Consider the following 23,120-nt stretch of genomic DNA (forward strand, 5'->3'; position numbering starts at 1 on the left):
ATATCGCAATGACGATGAAAATACGATTAATTATGCAGCCCTAGTGTGTGCGTGCGTGCGTAAACTTTATGGTATTTTTCTGTTATCGGGGTCGAGACACAGAGTCAGGCCACATTTTCTACACACTTTCAGTTTTTGGATTAGTGTGTCCAGTCTGTTTTCTCTGTTTTCTTTATAATCTTTTAAACTTTTAAATACTTGAAGTGTTACCTCCATTCTGTAATATACTGTAATGTCTTATAGGTTAGAAGAAGAGGATGTTGCCTTCTGTGTCTCTGAGCTGGTTGTTGGGGGTCTGCCTGCTGGTTGCAGGGAGTGCAGAATCTGGTAAGTTTGGATTGATTTTACATGCTTAGCCTATGAAAACATTTATTTATTTATGTATTTATTTAACATGAAACATGAAGGACGTAAAGCAGGGGTGTTGTCACACAAAAAACATAACTCCACAAAACTGAATAAATCCAAGACAGAACATTGTCCTTCGCAGTTTTAATAATAAGAGGCAACAGGATGACAGAGTAAAACCCATCTATTACACAGGGATTAAAGTTATCCGTCGTAGCGATGGATTTCCGTCATTTTGAAAAAAGTGAGAGAGAAAAAAACAAAGTTACACGTGTGTTTTGTTGTGGTACCGTTTATCCAATGGAATCATGTTTGAGGCATTCAACTGACGCTGTTTTAAACCAATAAAGTAGCTACTAGACAGAGCCTTGGTATTAGCCAATCAGAAACAGCAGAGGCGGGTCAATCATATGGACCCGTGCAACTGCGAGACTTGTCGAAGTTTTGCAAAACATTAGAAACTGGGGAATCGTGGATGTATTTTACCAACTCAAAATGGACAGCTGATGGATAACATTAGGCTATCTGTGGATATTACTGGTGGATAACATCATCTGAGAGCAGCTCTTCGGTAAGTGTCTCTATTCGCTGCTATTAACGTTACCAAAATGTCCTGTTAACGTCATGAAAGTTAACGTTTGTTAATCTCCGTGTTACGCGATGTGTACGGTATTCACTCGGCTTCCGTAAATTATCTAGGTGCTTGTACATAACGTTACGTTAAGGGTTTAAAGCTAAAGAGTAGCACACCAGCATGGACGCACGGTTGCTTAAGGAAGGCTCCTACTTATCACAGATAGACATAGGTGTCAAAAATAAATGGAGATGGGCTTGGCTCAGCTCAGTTCGTGGTGCCAAAAACTGAAACTGCCAGGTGTGTGCATGTGTATGGTATGCCACAAGAAAATTCAGTACGGCAGTAATGGCAAAAAAGTGCTTATGCGCCATCAGTTAGAAGCGAAACAGGCCGACTGCCCTTTCAGTCTGGGACAGTCCCTTTTATTGCCTGTTGAGGTGGAGATATAGGGCTCTATCGTTGCATCGGCCTATAAACTGCGCCCAGCGCCCGGTGCAGCGCAGATTGGTGGGCGTGGACCAGCCCACTCGATATTTTGGCGTCGGCGCTACACGCGGCCTTAAGCATTATAACCACGCCTTTTAAGCGTAAAATTATGCACAATCTGGTCATTGGAGAAGTGCAGTAAACGAATCACAAGCTTCCCTTTTAAGCTCCAATTCCACTGAGGATCCAGTCCGGTCAGAAAAGCTCCCCCCCTTCCTTTCATCCCCATCTGTCTGTCTTCATATATAGGCTATTATTCCATATTATTATGCTTCTCAAACCAATCTAACTGCAGTTTAAATACTGCAAGCATGTAAATACGCTACACTATAGCAAGATCAAAGTGAAAAGAATGTTCTAAACGCGTTGGCTAGAAAAATATAGCCTATACCTATGTCATGATGAGATTAGATTGGTGAAAGTCTGTCCAGAATGATATCGTTTTCTCTCCCCTGCTGCACAGGTAGGATGATGCAAATAAATATAGCCTACATTATGTAAAGTCATTGCATAAATGTGTTTTTATTGTAAAAGTAAATGTGAAGTAAACTAAGTCTTATTGGAGCGGAGCGGACATCACAGTAGAACCGTGTTACGGCTGTCTCTCATCTAAATCATGCTATATCTGCGAGGCATATATATACCCCCAGGATGACATATATGTTTCACATAGGGTTGTGTTTGGATTTCGATGTTTTATTTGGTCCAATATTGAAATGTTCGAGAATTGCATGTTGTGTGAACAGAAACATTATTTCTATCTACCACTTTAGGCAATGATTGGCTGATTTGGTTGATATTTCTTCTCGAAATGTATTGGCCTCAATGCATGCTGGGAGATTTGAGGGAGTCATGCTGGGAGATTTGAGGGAGTGAGAGAGAGAGAGAGGGGGAGAGAACAGCCTCTGAATGACGGGCTCAAAACTACGATATAACTACTTTTTTCCCATCGCGCGCGAGAGAGAGAGAGAGAGAGAGAGAGAGAGAGAGAGAGAGAGATAGGGGGAGAGAGTGTGAGATGGGCAGAGGAGAGCTGTGCGTAAATACGCACAAATATCCGCGGCGCACTGAATAAGGCCTGGTTTTGAAAAGCGCTAAGCGCTAAATTAACGCCAGGAGCGAAGATATCGTTAGGCCGGTATTTAAGGCCGAAACACCCATTCTAGCCTATTCTGGCACTGCGCCACGCCTCTTTGGCGTAAAGCGCATTTCGGGCCTAAAACCATGTTGCTATCTTCCCGAGGCAGGCGCAAGGCGCATTTTTTTGCGTTTAACGCCAGTTTTTGCGCCTAAGGCCTGTACCAAGATAGGGCCCATAGTCATGTCACTGTCCTCGGACATTCCATAGGAGGAGATAAGATCATGCCATGTAGTTAGTCCTCCCACTGTCCATATTTGTAAATATGTACCCGCCTACTTGGCAAACGCATAACTATCATATCTAGACATGACCACTAAGGGCATACTATAGTTCACCAAAACTTTGGCACCATTATGAACTCTGAATGAACGCTTATGGAAAGTGTTACATCATATGAAAGAGGCCACAGCACCATCTAGCACCATCTAAGGGTAGAAAAGTGGATTGCACTATATCATCTCTAAAGCACATGCATAGTACAGTATACTCAATTTTAAAGCAGATATACATTGCTATGAGTGTGAAACATATGGCCCGCGGGCCAGAACCAGCCCGCCAAAGTCAGGATGACTTTGCAAAGTGTGAAAATTGCACTGAGAAGTCCTTCAATCCAAATTTTCAAGCTCAGGATCTGACTAGGGTGATCAGATCCCAGTAAACCAAATGTGGGACAAAGAGTACGTTTGTGTGGGATAATGTGGGACACGTTACCAATGCTTTGAGGTAGTCTAAAATGTAGATATAATGTCTATCTAACTTACAAAAAAATAAACATTTCTATTCTCCCCTCTCTATGCTTTGCCCTCTGGTTGATTCAGACAAGCTGCTTAACACATTCACTGCCAGCCGTTTTTTTTTTACTGTAGGTAGGTTCTGCCAGAGGTTTTTTTTGAGGATTCTGGCTCATCTTTCAAGACCCGAGGATTCTTTTCTGCTAAGATTTTGTGAACACACAATATCTCAAAATAACTAATAGAATGTGTGCTTTCTCTGTCTAAAAGAGTTAGTTTGTAGAGTTAGTAGTTATGTAAGCATTAGCAGTTGAATACAGCATGGTTTCAGCGTCAGAAAAATTATTCTGAGATAAACGGCTTTTTGTGAAATTCGATAGAACAGTCACTTTAACCATTCATTTTTGGCATCAGTAAGATGTCAGACATCTAAACAATAGTTTTGAACAGTAATTTCCTCCATAACAGCAGGAAACCCCCCTCTGCTTCCAACTCCTCCCTCCGTGTGTGTTCTCCTCCTGCCTCCCTGGCTCTGCAGCGGGCGTGTCACAACGAAGTTGCTGCTGCTGCTGTGCCTGTCTGCGCGGCCGCTCTTTGAGGAAGTCTGGATGGACTCGCTCGCTTCTTGGAGTTTTGGTTGAGAGCTTTGATGAAGCTTTTGCGATTCTGGTCATATTTATGCTGCGTGTTTCAAAGTGTGTTCCACCCGTAATCTATTATGCAAATTTGCAATCCCGCACCGCCAGCAATCAGCGCGAAAACGAAAGCGTTTTCGCCAATCCATTTTCATGAGAATGGCTTCGAGGAAGCTGCTTTTTGCTTGCCTTCCTCTAGTCAGGAGAGCACTGTCGCCACTTAGTGGGTCGGTGGAATGGGTTGTACACGTTCGGTGGCTCTAATATTTTTATAAAAGACGTGGGGGGCGTTGATCCACGCCCGACCGTCAAAAAAAAAAAAAAAAAAATTTAAGACGAGATATCTCGTCTTTGGCACTCAACGGTTGGATTCTGTAAGACGAGATATCTCGTCATTGGCAGTCAACGTGTTAATAAAAACGTAATAGGTAGCTAGGTAAATACAGTAAGCATAAAGGGAAGTTTCATAGTGTTTCTTCTCCAACACATCTGACTAAAATGTGTAGGCTACAATGAAACAGAACAGGAACAGACAGGTTGCTGACATGGGAGTCATGGCTTCTGTTCAGATATTAAACCTATGACAGGTTTGTGCCTTCCAAACACCTTAACATTAGAGTTAGATAGTCAGACTTTTCTAGTAGAACAATTACTGCTAAACCATATAGGCTACTGAAGTAGAACCATAGTAGGTGGCTACATAATTACAGGTTTGTTCATCTGAACAGAACATTAACTAACATTACAATAAAAGCACAGCTTAGAATGGAATTTATAAATGTCTTATGCCACCTTAAAATCTGCCAGTGCGTATAAATATTTTCATAACATGCACTCGTGCACCTTGTAATTTGTAGCGTCTTGTAGCGTCTCTCTCTCTCTCTCTCTCTCTCTCTCTCTCACCCTACTCGTGCGTGCAGCGCTGTTGATCTAAATCTCTCACATAGAAAGACACTAAATCTCTCACATAGAAAGACAGGGGAAGTACAAAAATAAAATGTTTTCAATTGCTTCTGAGTGCTTTAGACTCAGAATCAGCAGAATCGTTTTACTTTGAAAATCCGACTGGAAGTCGTATCGTCCTTATCGCTACTACAACACAGGACAGGTGTGACCGGCCGGCCAGACACACTCGTACCGCAAACCACAAACTACCACAAACAGATGGAATTAAAATGTGTCAGATGGTGGTTTTGTACGCGGGAGACAAAGCTACGGCTTCAGCAGCCGAGTTCTGACTAACGTTTGGTTGGCTGGCATTACAATGACATCTTAGCGTCTAATGTTAGCATCGCTAGCGGTATGCTAGCTAACGACCAAACAAATTCTGGGATTACTAACGTTACCCAACATGTAATTCAAGATCGCTAAAATGTGTTGTTGACAATATGACTATGCTGTCTGTTAATGTTAGACCATCTAAGAGCAGCTATCTGCTACGGTTTTTCACTGTCTGCAGTGCACAGTGAGACTATCATTTCACAGCACACGGTGGGATATGTCACTAATCACACAGTAACGTGAATGTTTATAGTCATGACTAGAGATGCTGCGATCCGATCATGTGATCGGATATCGGCGCGATATCAGCCAAAAAACATGGATCGGATCGGATCGGATTCCAGCAAAAATGACCGATCCAAGGCTCCGATATAAGCACTCCATTCCATGACTCCGCTCCAGGATTTCTATCCAGCATGCAGCAGCAGCAGCAGCAGCAGCACACAGAGGCCGCGTTGAGCCTAGGATGGCCAGGGCCAAAACGTCAGACACACCCGTCCTTAACTCATTGAGTGCCATGGACGTCCTTCGACGTCCAATTAAATAGTGACGTAGAGTGCCACGGACGTCCTTCGACGTCCAATGCGTTTTTTGACGGTGGGACGTCGATCAAAGCCTTCCGCAGCTCCTGTACAACTATAGTAGCTATTGGAGGTCTATAACCTATTTTACAGAACCCTTAAGCTTAATTTATACTTATTAGAAAGTGTCGCTCAGCACATGGTCGCAGACGAAAAATAAAGTGTCGCTCATGTTGCTGCATTTATGCTTCTCTCCACGGCGCAACGGTCACGTGACGCTAGAGACAGAGGGAGGCAGAGAACTAGTGCAGTGTAGACAGGCAAGAGAGGGAATGCTGTCAGTGAACCCACGTCGCCGCATATAACGACACACAACCACACAATCACTTCCTCTCTCTCTGGGAAGTTGGTCACGGTGTTCTTTGTGATTTTCACGAAGTCATACATCAAGGACAGGCTGATAAAAATACCGGGGACACGCTCATTAATTTCATTTCAGCGAAAACTAAAACAAGGAAGTCGCGCGTGCCCGTCTATATAGCCAATCAGACTTGCGCGACATTATGTGACGTAGTCAGCGACACTAGACATTTCACCAGGTAGCAGACACTGCTCGCTCGCAGACACTTGAAAGTGTCGATTCAAGTCCTCATTTCTGTCGGCGACCATTTCAAAAGTGTCGGCAGACGAAGCATAAATTGGGCTTTAGGTGGCGACAGTGCTCTCCAGATTACAGAAATACAGCCTGACAAAGCCGTGATCAAAAGACAAACCGCGCTCATGCTGCGCGGATTGATTGCTGTTGGCAAGCAGCCCAGAGCCATCTACATGATGGCTCTGGGCTGCTTGCCAACAGCAATCAATCCGCGCACACAACTGCAGCTCCTCTGCCTGTCTGTCTGTCTGCATAGATAGTTTCTCAACACACCAGAAAGGCAGCACCCAACGCCGAAGGGCCAACCCTTACCTGCAGTCGCATTGGGCATTTCCTCATTGCTGCTGTGAGCTGCCAGGAGCCGCGCGGCACAAAAACAGAGGCTCCGAATAGACTTTGTGCGTGTGGGGAGGAGTTTACAGCTGACTCGGGGAGAGGCGGGGAGAGGGGGGGACAGGGGGGTGGGGCACGCATGCACCACAGAACTAAACCAGGTCACATCATCAAAAAAATATTAGCTAGAGTCAGTGAATGTGCTTGAAATAATGCATTTCACAAAAGGCTGAATATCTCAGCTTCCTGATAGAAAAGCATATTTTTGCTGTTTTTGACCTATCTTCTCCGGCTCATAACTAAAGAACGGAAAATGGTATCAATAAACTTTTTTTTGCTGATGATACAATAGAGTCTCCTTGTTCTTTTTGCGTGTTCGGTGTTTACATAGTAATAGTAGTAGTAATATCACACAATATTCTGTGGGCCTCGAGAAATCACTGAAAACGCTCTGAAAACTCTGGCACTGGGAGCGTCCGTTCTCCAAAAGTGGCTGGCACTCAATGAGTTAACCTATGTGCGATTCGAAATCACGCGTCCGCACCATAGACTGGCAAAACATGGCCGCCCCCAGTGTGGCTGACAGTTTCAAATTATAACAAAACAACCACTATTGCAATTTGCAATACATGCAAGGTTTCTGAGATTAGGGGAAAGTCTGAGCTGGCGTTACGCTAAACCAAACGTGGGGATGAGGCAGCGGATTTGTTTTGGCGTTAACGTTAGCTGTTGTGATGATGGCTAACGGGGCTAACGTTAGCTAGCTGGTTAGGCTATCTAGTTGCAGGGCAGCGCTCCACAAGCTTGTTGTGACCAAAACCCCCGCATTTAAAGCATTTCATACTCCCAGAGCTGGCGTAAACCATAGAGAACCTCATGCATTAGCCTACTCAAAATGAAACGTCCAGGGTTTGTGTCTCCAAAATCAACTAACGCTAACGTTACATGCAAGCTAACGTAGCTAGCTGCGGAGCACTCATGATCTATAAGGAAAACGAATGCGCACATAGCCTACATAATTGTCAACATCACATACATGTATTTTCTTTAATCTAGACTACAGGCATCATTTTTCAGTCAAAAGTGAAACGACACAGATATGATGGCGTATAGTGAGGCTTTCCATGCCTCACTATAGAACTGGCCCCATGCAAAATTCAGACCGCTTATATGTTGCCGTCATGCCAATAAGAGTCTAAATGTAATTTTTTATGTTTTATCTGCAGACTAAGCAGCTAGGCTTTCGGTTCTATAAAAGCCATTATTTTTTGTATTGACTATTGAGTGATACACTTTACTAAAAAAAATATTATATCACAATAGTGATGTCAGATTTGCTTAGGTCAGAGCTATGGAATATTAAATCATCCATCTTTGCTCACAACATTTGCCCTTTCTTTCTTCTTCTTTTTTACCCCAGGTGTGCATAAAATACAGGTTAAGAACTTATGGAAAAGTCATGGAAATCCATTGGTCAAAATGTGTATGAACCCTGAAGGGTTAAATTGAGCATTTATGAGAGATTTAAAAAATATCGAGATATATATCGTGTATCGCGATATAGCCGAAAAACATCGCGATATTCTTTAGAGGCCATATCGCCCAGCCCTAATTTGATTGTTATGTTTTAGTTTTACATCAAATGAATTAGATGAACTAAATCGTTTACATACTATATTACCAAAGCACACACATACATACCTAACCCTAAAAATGTTTGTTGCCTGCTAGCTATCAGACAGCATAGAGAGACTTAAATATGTGCTGTATCGGTATCGGATCGAAATCGGTATCGAATCGGGTATCGAAATTTGATCGGAATCGGATCGGTTTTGAGCTAAAATATCGAAATCGGATCGGAATTGAAAAATCTTGATCGCAGCATCTCTAGTCATGACCACCATTACATAATGTTAGGCAAACTACAGATGACTAAATAAATGGTTAGTGATAATTCAATGACAATAGCCAGTGAGCTGCATTGAGTCATTCTGGTAAGAAATTCATAGTGCATCATGAGAATGGTAGATTAATCATTGTGTCCTTAAATGTGCTCCTAGTTCACCCAGTTCATAAATGCTGCAATACTTAAAATGCAAAGGCTTCCATCAATGGGCCATAGGATCAATCCCCACTGTGTTAACTCAGTTGGTGATAGTGACTTTAATAGACATTTATTGACATGAAAATCTTTGAGCATAATCATTTAATAATTTGCCAATATGTATACAACATGACAAAGAAGGTAACGCTTAAAATGTATTATTGTGGTGCCAAAAGGCATGGTGAAAAATTTGGGTACACCTAAATTATGTGCTGGTGCACCTAAATTAAAAAGTAAGGTGTACCGGTGCACCTAGTGTAAAAAGTTAGTCTGGAGCCCTGTATATCCCAACGAGCAGCGAGCAGCTAATAACTAACTAACTAACTAATAGCCTTATTGATGCATGTTGCAACAGATTTGTGTGTGTGTGTGTTACGAACGCGTGAGATTGCTAGATGGTATGATAGTTAGAAATATTACACAATTGGCTCGCAATCTCTTAGCGGACGTGAACATGGGCGCTTGTCCGGGGATGACTTAAAATAAACACTGAGAATATTATGTCTTTGTGAAACAACCGGGACAGTTAAAAAAAAAAAACTTTAACTAAACCCTGCTTAGTCACGGTTTGGTTTGGGGGCTCTGAGCTAACGAAACAAGCTAATGATAGCATTTGGGAAGCTAACAAAGCAAGCATGTATTCATAATTCACTTGTAATTTAGCGGTAGTTTAACGAGTTACAGCCTGGCGTGCTATTTGAGGGGAAAGGCAAGAGTGAGTTGGATTCAGCTCGGGAAGTCGGATGTGACTATGTTTATATCACGGCTACGAGGATTAGCGACTCGACGCCATAAACATTTCCCCGCATATAGCCGTTTGGGAGTGTAAATAAAACTAAGAGCTAGTTTGAGTGAGTTGATAGTACATCACACTGTGTGGCAGTACATTTCTATCAATAGTAGTAGTAGTAAACAAAACGTTTGCGTAGCCTGCGGAGCGCAGTGACCGTGGCATTTTGATGTAGCGTTAAGCGTGTGATTTTGGCGTTGATTTTTGCGTAACGTTGTTGTGAATACGGCTGTGTTTATAAAACTAATTGGAGGTAGATTTTGTGGCGCTGTAACTGTGTGCATAGCCTAATTTTTCTTTTCAGTAGCTGGTTGACTGTGGCGTGTGTAGTCATGGCGGAGTTCGATGTGAATATATTTTGTAGCAGCGAATTTGGATGTGCTGAGTTGCGTAAGCTAAGAAAGGAAAATCTAATTGAAATTGCTGACTATCATGAGTGCCCCGTTGCTGGGGGGATGAAAAAGCTAGAGATTGTAGCCATGCTTATTGAGAGGCTAGAACTGCCGGACTTGGTAGAACTAAAAAGGGCAGAACAAGAACTAAAAAGGGCAGAACAAAAAGAGAGAGACGCTTTCGAGAAAGAAAGAATAAAAGAAAAAGCTGAAGCTCAAATGAGGGACATTGAGTATGCTAAAATAACGTTAGCGAAGGCTCAGTCTAAGGAAAAAGTAAATGCTATGCAACGTCAACAAGAGACGCCTTTTGACATGGCCAGTGCTTTAAGGTTCAGACCTCGATTTAACCCTGATGATGTGGGATCATTCTTTCAAGCTTTTGAGAAAATAGCTAGGGAGTTGGAATGGCCGCTAGAGAAATGGGCTATACTCGTTCAGACAGCACTAGTGGGGAAAGCACAAGAAGCTTATGCCGCTTTGGACAGCAATGACAGCCGAGACTATGATCTTGTGCGAAAAGTAGTCTTGGAGGCAATGGCATACGAACTCGTACCAGAAGCCTACCGACAAAAGTTCAGGGCCCGGTTGCACAAAGCACCTTAAGTTTGCTCCTTAAGTATGACACTTAAGGTTTGATTTCTCCTCAGCTGAGGAATATACTTAAGGGTGTTGCACAGACATCCTTAAAAGGTTTCCTTAGTTAAGGAAAACGCTGAGGCATTTAGTGTACTGGAAGAGATTTTACGGCAGTAAAATTCTACTGTTTCCACGGAGACCGTGTGCTTTCTCTGCGGGTCCCGCCATAGATAGACTGTATTGTCCGCACGCCTCCGTCTACTTGTGATATCGCCTAACAGAACAGAACAACAACAAACAAACAAGACAAGGCAATGGCAGCAGAACAAAATAAAATAAAACCAAACTGGTCAGAGGAGGAAAAGACGATGCTATTGGAGGAATACAATAGGAGAAAACTGATACTAAAAAGTAAATTTGATCCACTGATTACAGCCAGCAGAAAACAGCGAATGTGGGAGGAAATAACAATGAAAATTAATTCACGAAGTTTGGGTGGTCCAACTCGAGATGCTCAGACAAAATATAAATGGACTGACGGTCAAATCTATAATGTAAAATCAATTGCTCATCATTAAGTGTATCCATTGGGTTCTCCCGGTCTCGGAACACTCTTCTCGGGATGCGTTCATTTTCTTCATGTATCGCCATAAACTCAGCCATGTTGCGGTTAAGGTAGAGCCAGAGGTACCTTAGTTTTTTTTCCTTACTTTGGTTGCTAAGGTCTTTTGTGCAACAGTTAAGGAGCTTCTTAAGTATTAAGAGCAAGATAAGGAGCAAACCTTAAATACTTGAGCAAAAATGTTAAGGAGACCTTGAGGAGAAGACTTAAGGTTGTTTTGTGCAACAGACTTTATTTTAAGGAAACCTTAACTCCGACTTTAAGGAAAATCTTAACTTAAAGGACGGCTTTACCGTGGGGAATATGAATATATATTAAATCTCACGCCCCTAAGGTTTTCGAATCCGTTCACTGCCAGAGATATCAACCGAAATCGGGCGGGAACCCGAAATCCTACATTTCCCACAATGCACTGGGCTCGCGTGGCCTTCGTTTCCACGCCCACCCCTCAGGCATTTGGCTGATATCAAACTCCAGTAGGTGGCGGTAATGCACATATATGCTTGCCAACCGCCATAAAAGTCGAAGAAGAAGAAGGCTTCGACATAAAAAGATTTAGTAGAACAAGAAAAAAGAAAAGAAAAAAATGCCTCCAAATTGCACCAAATTTAAACGGTAGTATATATGTCAGGAGATGTCTTCATAAAAAAAAATTCATGCATTTTAAGGCATTTTCGTAGGAGTTACGCGCATCTGATGTTGTAACTATTTTATGTAAAAATGGGTACATTGCTCAGCGTTGATTTCGTTACTACTACTAGATGTAAAATTTGACGAGCTTTCCAATGCCGCCAGTCCCGTGTCTGTACGTGCTTCCGTTCCCGAGATATGGTCTTTGCAAGGAGCTATGGAAAGCTAACCTAGCTACAGTAGGCTAGGTGGTGGAAAAAGATGGCTGCCTTTTGTTTTTGTTCAAGACCTCTGAAGGGGCGTGGAGGACCTCTAGAGGCGGGACCATGACTCACAACAATTGTAGTTCATAGGTGCTCGACTTCCGCAAGGCGGACTTGGGCCAGATGACGCGAAACGCGTCGGCTGGCCCAAAAATATGTGAGAGATGGTTGATATCTCTGGCAGTGAACAAGCAATTTCAAAAATTTCAACGGATTCGAAAACCTTAGGGGCGTGATATTTAATATATATTCGTCCTTTAAGGTGCTTTGTGCAACCGGACCCAGGTCTTTAAGGCGTGAACCAGGTGGGACTTTCTTAGATCTGGCCAGACAGCAGGAAGCGGTGTTTGAGCGATGGTTAACCACCACCGACACCTTTAACTATAAAACATTGCGAGAGCTAATGCTAGTGGAGCAATTCAAAAATAGCATCCCTCGACAGCTTGAAGTGTATCTCAATGAGTTACCTTGCTGTGAAGTCAGGAAACTCGCCATAGCTGCAGATTCCTATGAATTAATCCATAAAGAGGTGCAGGGGAGGGGTAGGTTTAACCGACCTGAAGGGAGGCTGACCGTAACATCTGCCCGGCCTGTGGAGGCAGCCCCAGACCGGTGGTATTCTCCCCCTGCTCAGTCTTATGGATCGGGAAGGCGGCATGAAAAGCCACAGGAGAAGCGATACTATAACTCATACGATAAACGACCCGATAAGTCATATAATAAATCTTATGATAAATCACACTTCCCCAGAGATGAGGTTATTTGTCACTACTGTAAAAAGCCTGGGCACGTGATCAGTGACTGTCTTAGTCGTAAGCGAAAAGAGGGAGCAGGGAAAGCAGTTGGAGTGATTAGCGCTCCCGCTTACGTCCACCCCCCACCCACCCTATGGGGACTGACAAAAAACAACAACAAAAAACAAAAACAAAAACAACACCACCAAAAACAACTACAAAATAAAATAAAACTACAACAACAACAGTAACAATAATGGACAGATGTGTGTGCGACTGTGCGTACAGTTATTTGGCTCACAGTAAACTACCTTTTCTCTGCTGTAATTAAACACTGCTCTCTCACAGTTGGTCAATAATATATTTAATAAAGGGTTGCCATATGCTATTGAAATTATACTTAGGCCCTCGTACAGCCAATCTAATCTTTTCTAGTTTCAAAAATTGTAATGTATCTCTGATCCAGTGTTTAAAAGAAGGAGGGGCAGCCTGCTTCCAATTTAATAAAATTAGTCTCCTGGCTAAGAGTGTGACAAAAGCAATACAGTTGGACTGTGCCCTGTGGAGGTGGTTGCAAAGCATTTTTAATTAGATATTAATAATTATTACCAGTGTGTCGTGATTGGGAATCAAATGAATGCAAATAAATGTACTTTGTGATCTTGAATTTTAGATTTATTTTCAATTCAATAGAAGTAGACAGGAGGTCACAAAATGTCTACAAAATGCATCTTGAATAGAAAATAAATGCACAATAATTGTAAACACTCCAGAACGCTCCAGAACCGATACTTCCGGCGGAAACCCAAAATGACACAGCCGAAGAAGGCTGTATCTGAGCTAAAAACTTTGGCACTTCCATGTGAATAATGGCTCGGTATTGGAAACTGTGTATTGATAACGTGTATATCGCGTGAAGCCATTGGAGCCAACCTCCCAGTGGTTAGAGGACCCGCGCATCTGAATGAGTGAGGAGTCTCGTGCTAGCTAGCTGGCTGCTAGCTACTTTTAAGTGATCGCTCGCCTCAAACTCGATGTACTTCGGTGATATTTTAATTCCGTTTTACACAAGGTGCAAACTACGGCTCTTGACTTATCCACTGTGCCATTTGGGAAGTAAAATGAGCCATTTAAAAGCGTATTGCTGTCGTTCTCTTCCATGCCTGCCTGCACAAGCAGGAGACAGGAAACCGAACGGCTTGACTACAAGTACGGGTGCGACGAAGGGACAAAATAGCGGCATGCGATTAACGCGATTAAAAAACAATAACGCGTTATGATCGGCTGACAGCCCTAAATAATAATAATAATAATTCTCTGGTAATAACGTTGTGTGTTCTCAGCCAGCTGTGGGGATGCCACTGTGTAGTAAGAATATCAGACACTAGCGCTGTGACTAACACAATGCAGCTAATCAAACATGTAACGTTAGGCTACTGCACTCACCGCCCGCGGCTTCCAGACTTATAAACTCATGACAAAAACCTCCTCATCTGTCCTGATGGTCAATTTCCATCCAACTGCTCTCAGTCCGACTTGTGGATATTATTATTTGCCACGAGATGTGTGTGAATTGATTCAGGTGGGCGTCCTGAGTCCTAGCGTCCTGCTAAGGGCTAGCTGAGTCCACGCCGAGCCATGCTGACTGCTGCTACTTCATACCGTTATAAACAAATTAAACAACTTTAATTCACTTGAACACGCCGTGTAACTTTACTCACACTTGGTTGAGAATTAGGAGAGAAGTGTACGAGGTTTCATGTTTATAACCGCCTCAATCAGGTCCGCAGACTGCTGGGTGCGTTTGTGTCCCCGGCGCATGCCGGTGCGAATTCCCCATGTTAAAAACAGTGTTGTTTGGCACAAAGGACCTCGCACAGCCAGAAAACTAGAGACTAATATGAAGCTACACCTCACGCTGTGCAATGGAGAGGGGAGAGGAGGAAATAATTCCACCCAAACCTAGTCCGCAATTTTTTTATTAATAATTCAATCAAAATTCCACATGATCGACATGATTCCTTAACCATCACTTATCGATTTTTGATTATTGATGGACATCCCTAACGCAGATTATGTGTTTTTAGCAAATCGTTATCATGTTTGTTGAATGCCAATGCGATTAATTGTACCATAACGCTACGTTCACACAGGGCACCTACGCCTTGCCTTGCCTCAACCCACGCCTACGCCTACATACCTTGAGTTGGGCGTGAACCCATCACACGCTTTTGCGATCACACTGCACGCCTATTCCACGTTCACCCGAGTCACAAGCGCCTCTCCTCTCTCCCGAGTGTTTTTTTTTGTCACGTGTGGTCCCGAATTATCATGGGTAGGTAAAATAAATCTGATATATTTAATGTGCTATTGATGCTGGATATGTATAACCAGGGGCCTGTACTACGAATGTTGGATAAGAAGATCAAAGAAGCTTCTTAGCGCTAAGAAGCTTTTGGGAAACGCAGCCATTAGCATTCAACTAGCCGCTAGTTGAATGCTTTCCCAAATGTTTCCCAAACGCCTTCTTAACAGCTTTCTTAACACTTAGCTAAAGAAGGATCTTAAGAAGCATCTTAACTTGAGCTGTCCACCATCTCGATGTGAGAGGTCCTCTGCGGCCCACTAGATGGCACTCTGAGCCCACCAGTGGGCCACGACCCAGTGGTTGAGAAACACTGTTGTAGAATAACCTACCGTAAATTCCGGACTATAAGCCGCGCCTTTTTTCCCGTTTTTTGGGCTTTTTTGGCCCCTGCGGCTTAAATAACGGTGCGTCTTATCTATGGATTTTTTCAGCAAACGGCCACTCGGGAACCTCCAAAATCTATGGATGTTGGTATGAGGCAGAACGAGAGCAAGACAGACATTACGAGAGCGAGACCCTGATTGGATGATGTTGCAAAAAATGTGTCTCGCGACCTGATTGGAGCACTGTGCCACTACGCTCTCTCAGCCACTACAGTAAAACACCCTCCCTCCTCCCTCGCTCCGGGGGGAAAAAGGCAGCGATTGAGAATTCATTGAAATTGAATGTAACATTCCCAATTCTATGTATTACATTCTAAAAAACTAACAGCAACATTTTGGAAGGCTAAGCCACACAACTAGCTCGTTGTAATCTAACATCATGCTTCAAAAGATGGAGAACTGGCTGTGTTACGACGATGGCGGCGAGAAGAAGAAGGAAAGAAGGAAATCGAGTAGCAGCACGTAACCTTGGCATCAGGGTGTTGACACAGAGAGCAGACGGCCGAGGTGCCGTTCAGATCCGACTGAAGGCTCAAGTTTGCCAGTGGATCCTGACAGCGTGGAGGAGTGTCAAAACATCCACGATCAACAACGGGTTCCGAAAGGCTGGACTGTTGCGTGATGAAGAGGAGGACGCCGCCAGCTGAGGGCCTTCAGAGGCTGTTCGATTCCGACAGTGACGAAGAGGAGTTCGTTGGTTTTGAGAGCGACAACGAAGGAGAGAGGAGAGTGGCTGACGAAGCCACCCTGAGCCTGTTCGTTTCCGACACTGAAGATGAGGACTTTGGTGGTTTTAGTACGCAGGAAGAAGACGAAGATGAGGATTAATGACTTGACTTTTCTGGTTACAGCCGTGTACTGCACCTTAGCCTAAAAGATGAAGACGAGGATTAATGACTTTTCTGGTAGGCTGATTACCGTATATTTTAAGCAGCCGTGTTACTGCAACTTTAGGCTTACGCGCTTACTGTCGTGTTACAGGCACTTTATTTTGCACTTTAAAAAAAACACATTTAATTTAGCCATTGATATTGCCTCGTCAAGCGCTGTAAGCTTTGTTTTTTGTTATGGTACTACTGTAGGCTATAATGTAGATCAGTGGTTTTCAACCTTTTTCATGCCAAGGACCCCTAAATTTACACAGCACAGTACATGTTCTGTAGCTACTATTGCACTAAATGGTAACACTTGAATACGTTATGCAAATATGCAACTTGTTTTGTTGAAATGTTAATAAATGGGAGCTTCCCCAAACAGCCATCTCTTTTCCGACAATCCCCTCTGTGCACGAAGCCTTACATATGGTAATTAAACATCAAAACACCCGCGGCTTATAGACCGGTGCGGCTTATAGAAGAAAAAAATAGTCACCTTTGAAGGTGCGGCTTATAGACCGGTGCGCCTTATAGTCCGGAATTTACGGTAATCGTGGTCATGTTAAACAAGAACTTCTTCTATTACACATTATTTATTTCAGACATGGACTGCAGTTCAAATTGCTTTATATACACAACATACAACAAAATTGCGAGAAACACTACAGAATGTAAGTGACCTTGGGTTCTGTGAAAGGTGCTATATAAATCCACAACATTCTTATTATAAAAGGAATCCATTCTGATTAGAGGAATATAGCCTACGGTAAAACATTTAAAACACAAGTAACCATACATACAGGGGAGATTTTCAAGTGTTCCCCAATTTTAAACACTAAAGCAGGGGTGTCAGACTCATATTAGGTAGAGGGCCGGATTTGTTCAACTGAGACCTCATGGGGGCCGGATTTTTTTTTTTACTAAAATCAATTCGACTCATTTATCCATTTACTTCACAAAAGAAATACTGCTCTTTCCATTTCTCTTGAAACTGCCTGCATTCCGTGTCAACCTTTCTCTTTTTCGACAGCATCTTGTTGATTCCTTTGTTTTTTGGTAGGTAGCCGAATGCGCGATTCAATTCCAGCATGGCATCATGGCGGCTTTGTTTACACCTGATGACCTACTGACATACTTCCTTGTAGTGCAGGTTAATTAACTTATGAATTAACTCTTAGCTTGCTTATTAGCCACACGTAGTTCATGATAATAGGGTGCGGATTTAATAATAATAATTATATATATATATATATATATATATTATATTCCAAAACATCTCGCGGGCCGGATGAAACCTGCTGGCCCGCGGGCCGTATCTCTGACATCCCTGCACTAAAGGGTGCATGAAAGAAAGGAAAAAGGGAAAAACACAAGAGGAACAGTGGACACAAGTATCTCCTTTTGCCTGACGCGGCTGGATCTGCCAGTGTTTTGTCATTAAGAAGGTGTTAAGAATGCCCCAGACCCTTCTTACAAAACCTTCTTAACGAAAGATCATCTTAGCGCTAAGAAGCTTTTGGGAAACGCAGCCTTCTTAACGGAAGATAATTTTAGGCTAAGAAGCAATCGGGAAACGCGTTGGCTTCGTTGGCTTCTTACGGGAGCCTTAAGAAGGGTCAAAGAAGCTTCTTAGCGATAAGAACTTCTCCAACTTCACCTCCTCCGTTTCTTCTGCCAAATCCTCCTTCTACATTTCCACTATTCAATCCTCTGCTTCTAATCCCCGCAAACTCTTCCAGACATTCACGTCCCTCCTCAATCCGCCTCCTCCGCCCCCTCCCTCTTCCCTTTCTGCCAACGATTTCTCCTCCTTCTTCATCAATAAGGTCGCTGCCATTAGCTCATCATTTCCCCCACCATCCCTCCTCACCCCTTCTCTCACCTCCTCTTCTTCACAACCTCCTGCCTCAATGTCATTCTTCTCTCCCCTCTCCTCAGATGATCTCCTCAAAATCATTCTTACAGCCCGTGCCACCTCCTGCCCCCTAGATCCTATCCCCTCACCCCTCCTTCAGTCCATCTCCCCTGACATTGCTCCCTATCTCACCTCCCTCATCAACTCCTCCCTCTCCTCTGGTATTTTCCCCTCTGCCCTAAAAACAGCCATAATCAAACCACTCCTCAAGAAACCGTCCCTCAACCCCTCCGCCATCAACAACTACCGCCCCGTCTCCCTCCTTTCCTTCATCTCCAAATCACTCGAACGCACAGTATCTGGTCAATTATCCTCCTATCTCTCCCTTCACAACCTCTCCGACCCCCTTCAATCTGGCTTCAAACCTGCACATTCCACTGAAACAGCTCTTCTTTCTGTCACCTCCGCCCTTCACTCCGCCAAAGCTTCATCACTCTTCTCCGTTCTCATACTTCTCGATCTGTCCGCCGCTTTTGACACCATCAACCACCAAATTCTACTTTCCACCCTATCCGACCTTGGTATCACCGGCTCTGCACTTTCATGGTTTTCCTCCTACCTATCTACTCGCTCTTTTCAGGTCCTCTGGAGAGGAACTCTTTCGGACCCCTGCACTCTCACCACGGGTGTCCCCCAGGGTTCTGTCTTAGGTCCTTTCCTCTTCCTTCTTTACATGAGATCTTTGGGTCACGTCATTTCCTCTCACGGGTTCTCCTATCACTCCTACGCAGACGACACACAACTCTATCTCTCCTTCCCCCCCTCGGACTCTAATATCTCTTCCCGTATCTCTGCCTGCCTCAAAGATATTAGCAACTGGATGTCTTCTCACCATCTCAAACTCAACCCCGACAAAACCGAACTTCTCTTCTTCCCCTGCAACGACTCCCCCCTATCCGATCTGTCCCTATCCATCGACAACACCACCGTCCTCCCCTCCCAATCTGCCAAAAATCTCGGAATCACCATCGACAACCAACTATCTTTCTCTGCCCACATTACAGCAATGGCACGTTCCTGTAGATTCTCCCTCTTTAACATTAGAAAGATCCGCCCTTTTTTAACCTCAGAAGCAACCCAAATTTTTGTCCAGGCCATGGTTTTATCTAGACTTGATTACTGCAATGTTCTTCTAGCCGGTCTCCCCTCCTCTGCAATCCAACCCCTTCAACTTATCCAGAATTCTGCTGCCCGCCTTGTTTTCAACCAACCCAAATTCTCTCACGTCACCCCCCTCCTCCATGACCTCCACTGGCTCCCCATCCTGTCACGCATCAAATTCAAAACCCTTGTCCTCACATACAGAGCTGTCCACTCAACTGCCCCCCAATACCTTCAAACCTTGGTCACGTTCCAACCCTCCCACCGCTCCCTCCGCCCCTCCACTAGCGCAAGCCGTCTCGCCCCCCCCTTGCTTCGCAGGCTCAAGGGCCGCTCTCAATCTCGCCTCTTTTCCTGTTTTGCCCCCAAATGGTGGAACGAGCTCCCCCCCTTGGTCAGGACATCCAAATCTCTCCCCATCTTCCGCAATCGGTTAAAAACCCATCTCTTTTCTCTCCATTTCACCTCCCCCTAACCTTCCCTCTCCATCACCCTTAACATGCTGCCCACGGACCTTCAACTGTCTGTTTGTTTGTTTGTTGGCTTTTATTGTATTTATCTTTTTCCTTATCTCTGTTTTCCACTATGTATGTTACATGATCTTATGGTTGTTATTTTTCTGTATGTACGTCGCTTTGGAGAAAGGCGTCTGCCAAATGAAATAAAGTAAAGTAAAGTAAAGTAAAGTAAAGTAAAGTAAGAAGCTTTTGGGAAACGCATGCCTTCGGAACGAAAGATAATCTTAGGCTAAGAAGCAATTGGGAAACGCGTTGGCTTTGTTGGCTTCTTACGGGAGCCTTAAGAAGGGTCAAAGAAGCTTCTTAGCGATAAGAAGCTTTTGGGAAACGCATGCCTTCGGAACGAAAGATAATCTTAGGCTAAGAAGCAATTGGGAAACGCGTTTGCTTCTTAAGGGGGCCTTAAGAAGGGTTAAAGAAGCTTCTTAGCGCTAAGAAGCTTTTGGGAAACGCATGAAAGATCATCTTAGGCTAAGAAGCAATTGGGAAACGCGTTTGCTTCTTAAGGGGGCCTTAAGAAGGGTTAAAGAAGCTTCTTAGCGCTAAGAAGCTTTTGGGAAACCCAGCCAATATCTATCATTGTCTTCCATGGCAAAGGGGGGCTGTGTCATCACCTGAATTGCTTTTCGCCACTTAACACGGCAACACTAACGGGGACGTTACCAAAGAAATCCACTCTCAATCCTGTTTTCACTTTTTTGCGTTTCAGGCCACAAGAACGCCGTTGCCGTGTAAAAGGAAGCCACTAACGCTAAAAAAGTTTTATGCAGGGGGCGTTGCCATGTAAACAGGGCCTCCGTATAAACAAGAAGCACTGCCGCCAGTAGAGGTGCATTATCACCAGCAAGTGGACTGGAGTCGCACTACAGTCATTTATGGGCTCATTTATGGGTGACCGGCGAATCTAGAATTAGCCAGTCAGAAGACTGTGACAATAGGCCTCGTCTTGCCAAGTGAGATAGCGTTGAGCACACACAGTCACGAGTTGCTATGCTAACGTTATCCATTGCTAGCTATCTATCGTTAGCTATCACTAACATTAAAACGAGAGAGGACAGACAAACTGCGATGACTGAATATGCTTATTGTTTGTGTTATCCGAATTAATTAACCGAATAAGTTGTGGCCAAAGAAGTGTTTGCAGTTATAGCATAATCAGGCGTTAACATTACATTTACATTTACATTATTACAGGCAATACTATTCACCTTTTTCCTGGACTTACGTTTCCCATGATTCTCAGCGGTAGCTGGTTGTCGACTTCCTGTTTAATTTCTTTTACTAGCAAGGAGGTGCGTGACGCTGTCAAAGAGTGGGAACGTATATCCAAAATGGCTAAAAATAGTAACATTGTGTGGTTGCATAGCGGCGATATTTTACAAAAACGAGGTGAATGTCAATTCACTGGTACTGTATGCGCTTATTTTAGCCGAAATTGCTAAAAATAGTATGTGGTTGCATAGCGGCCACTTTTATTTTGAAGGCTAAAGGTCCAAACCAGAACTCTTATATTTGGTCATTGAACGGAGCTTTAGCGGTCTCTCTCTTTCAAGATTCAAGATATTGTCACCAATTATGGACGTGTGAAATTATTGTGCTGGGGGCTCCATTACAAGACATAGGTAGGTACAAAGTCACAACAATTATTATGATTATTTTCAGTCTCTTTCACTATGAACGGTCCTGGGCAGAAACAGGCAACCGGCAGCTGGAAACAGGGAGGGAGGGTGTCATGGAAGCGCCCACTGTCTCACCATGAAACTTGTGAATAGAGTATTTTTTCTGATATTTATGTTTGGTATGTCTAATATCCTTGTTTTCGACCACCTGTATTTGGAAGCTAGACTATGATAAACATTATTTACGGATGGGTTTTTATATATATATATGGTGCCTGTTATCAAGGATAAGACTGGCAAAGTCGAGAGCCTAGATAATTACAGGCCTATTGCCCTAGCCAGTGTGATTTCCAAAGTATTTGAAATGGTTTTATTAGATCGTTTAAATTTGTTTATATCCAGCACTGATAATCAATTTGGCTTTAAGGCCAAGCATAGCACTGATTTGTGTATCTATGCATTGAAGGAGGTTGTCGAAGCCTATAAAAGGCAGAACTCCTCTGTTTTAGTTGGTTTTGTAGATGCATCGAAGGCTTTTGATCGAGTCAATCATCATAAGCTGTTTCTAAAATTAAGTCAAAGAGGTGTGCCTGGCAGCATAATACGCATCCTGGCATACTGGTATGCCAACCAGAGTATGCAGGTAAAATGGGGCAATAGTGTCTCTACCCCTTTTGGTGTTGGCAATGGGGTACGGCAGGGGGGGCTACTCTCCCCTGCTCTCTTTAATTTATATATGGATGATCTCTCTGTCCAGCTAAGAGGCTGCAGAACAGGATGTATGATCGGTAACGCCTTGATTAACCACCTTTATGTATGCAGATGACCTGGCGATCTTCTCCCCCAGCAGCGCTGGGTTTCAACATCTGCTGAATATCTGTTCTGATTATGGGGTCCAATTTGATGTGAAATACAATGCTAAGAAGAGTGTTGTTATGATCTGTAGAACGAAAGAGGACCGGGATCTTGCTTTTCCTGTCTTTCTTTTGTCGGATCATGCTCTATGTGTCTGTGACAAAACCAAATATCTGGGCCACTTCATCACTGACCATATGGGTGATGATGATGATATGACAACGGCGTGTGTTATACATTCAGGCTAACATGTTGGTCAGGAAATTCCACTCCTGTTCTGATGATGTGAAGATCGCACTCTTTAGGGCTTACCGTACCCCTATCTATACTGCCCCCTTGTGGGTAAAGTTTAAGAAGGCAAGCATGCATAAACTTCAGGTTGCCTATAATGACTGCATGCGCATCTTGCTGAAAAAGCCCAGGTGGAGCAGTGCTAGTGACCTGTTCTGTAAGGCGGGGGTGGCCACTTTCCAGGCGCTCCTGAGAAATAGGTACAGGTTCATCTGTAGATTGAACGTGTCTCAGAATGCCATTATTAAGTTGCTCACTGATCCTGGGCTAAGCACTGTGAGATACCAGTCACATATGTGGAAACTCTGGTATGACTCTCTTTTATAATGTACTTTTGTTCTTTTATTGTGCTCTTATGTGCTTTTTGTAATTG

At 43.5% G+C, this 23,120-nt stretch overlaps 1 protein-coding gene across 1 annotated transcript in view; it reads left to right on the top strand.

Annotated features, from left to right (window-relative positions):
* Positions 1–241: 241 nt before the first annotated feature.
* LOC310782182 (NACHT, LRR and PYD domains-containing protein 3-like) overlaps positions 242–23,120 on the top strand; it is a gene marked incomplete at its 3' end in the record, with an annotated part of 169,613 nt that continues 146,734 nt past the window's right edge. Inside the window, exon 1 of the mRNA XM_083642868.1 lies at positions 242–327. Within this exon, the coding sequence (XP_083498994.1) occupies positions 258–327 (70 nt within the window). The 5' untranslated portion in view covers positions 242–257. The remainder of the gene's footprint in view (positions 328–23,120) is intronic.

This window comes from Poromitra crassiceps (genome assembly GCF_964638095.1).
Source record: "Poromitra crassiceps genome assembly, chromosome: 9".
NCBI classification, from domain to species: Eukaryota; Metazoa; Chordata; class Actinopteri; order Beryciformes; family Melamphaidae; genus Poromitra; species Poromitra crassiceps.